General features: G+C 33.6%; 1 protein-coding gene across 1 annotated transcript in view; it reads right to left on the reverse strand.

The window, feature by feature from the left end:
- The window catches only part of LOC106964802 (NACHT, LRR and PYD domains-containing protein 12-like), a 26,810-nt gene that overhangs the window by 6,591 nt on the left and 18,817 nt on the right, over positions 1-1,402 (reverse strand). Inside the window, exons 14-15 of the mRNA XM_015060512.1 lie at positions 934-1,110; positions 165-341 (exon numbers count right to left, since the gene is read on the reverse strand). Of these exons, the coding sequence (XP_014915998.1) occupies positions 165-341; positions 934-1,110 (354 nt within the window). The remainder of the gene's footprint in view (positions 1-164; positions 342-933; positions 1,111-1,402) is intronic.

The raw sequence follows: 1,402 nt of genomic DNA on the forward strand, positions 1-1,402 counted from the left end.
AAAAAATATATATATATATATATATATATATATATATATATATATATATATATATATATATATATATATATATATATATATATTAGAATAAAAGATATGAGGTTTAATTTTCAACTGAATAATATAAATTATTCATAGAACTATGAACTGAACTACACTTGTACCTCAATATCTGTATTTTGCATAAAGGAGTCTGTAGAAAAGCACAGAGCTCCTTCACCCCAGCATCTTTCAGGTCTTTGTTCTCACTCAGGTCCAGTTCTGTCAGGTGGGAGGGGTTGGACTGCAGAGCTGAGACCAGAGAAGCACAGCTGATCTCTGACAACCTGCACTCCTTCAATCTGAATAAAGAAAAAAAACATGAGCTGTAGACATCAGGATGCAGGTTATAACTGATATCCAAACACTGAAATCTATTTACTACATTATTAAATGCTCTAAAGGGTTTCAGTCCTTCAGTTGAACCAGACCTTTCTTCTTTACCACTCATCTAGCTTCTTCCTCAAAACTCAGCTGCCCAAATCTTCCCTGCTTCTGTGATCTCAGCCTTAATTGTTTACATTTTGACTTACCCCCACTGTGTCACAGGAAGGTTTGACTTAATTTTTACAGACCAGAACTGTGACACTCTGCAATGTCATATAATTTATAGTAGTCTGTGATAAATATGTATTATTATAAGCTTTTGTGTACCCTACAGAAACACAGTAGACCATCTTTTTAAATAATGCAGGCAGATTTGTGATGTCAGTGACATTAATTAATCAGAGGAAGTTTTAAAAAACAAGCTAATTTTAACTGAATAAAACCAGAAAAGAAGAAAACAGACTTTACCATGAATCAGTAGAATATCATCCATTAATCTGCAGTGTAGTGACAGCTAAACTTTGACATCAGAAATATCAGCTCTATTTTGAATATTTTTTTCCTTACGTCAGTTTTTGTATTTTACATAAAGGATTCTGCAGAAAACCACAGAGCTCCTTCACTCCAGCATCTTTTAGGTCGTAGTTCTTGCTCAGCTCCAGTTCTGTCAGGTGGGAGGGGTTGGACTGCAGAGCTGAGGCCAGAGAAGCACAGCTGATCTCTGACAACCTGCACCACTTCAATCTAAGTAAAGAATACATTTTGTGAGCTGAGGCCAACAGGATCAAGGTTAAAACTTAAATATGAGCAATATTAAAACTATAGGAAATTAATTTTACTTAATGTAAAAGTGACAAAAATGTGATGAACTGATGTGTAAAACTGTATATATATATATATATATATATATATATATATATATATATATAACTACCTAATGAAAAACCAGGGTGAATATTATTTGCTGCACTGCACAAAGCCGACTTAAATTCCATTGAAAATCTGAAATAAACCAGGGTTCATGCGAGAAGACCAT

This window comes from Poecilia latipinna, unplaced genomic scaffold (genome assembly GCF_001443285.1).
Source record: "Poecilia latipinna isolate Pla-1442-1.1 unplaced genomic scaffold, P_latipinna-1.0 Scaffold1721, whole genome shotgun sequence".
NCBI classification, from domain to species: domain Eukaryota; kingdom Metazoa; phylum Chordata; class Actinopteri; order Cyprinodontiformes; family Poeciliidae; genus Poecilia; species Poecilia latipinna.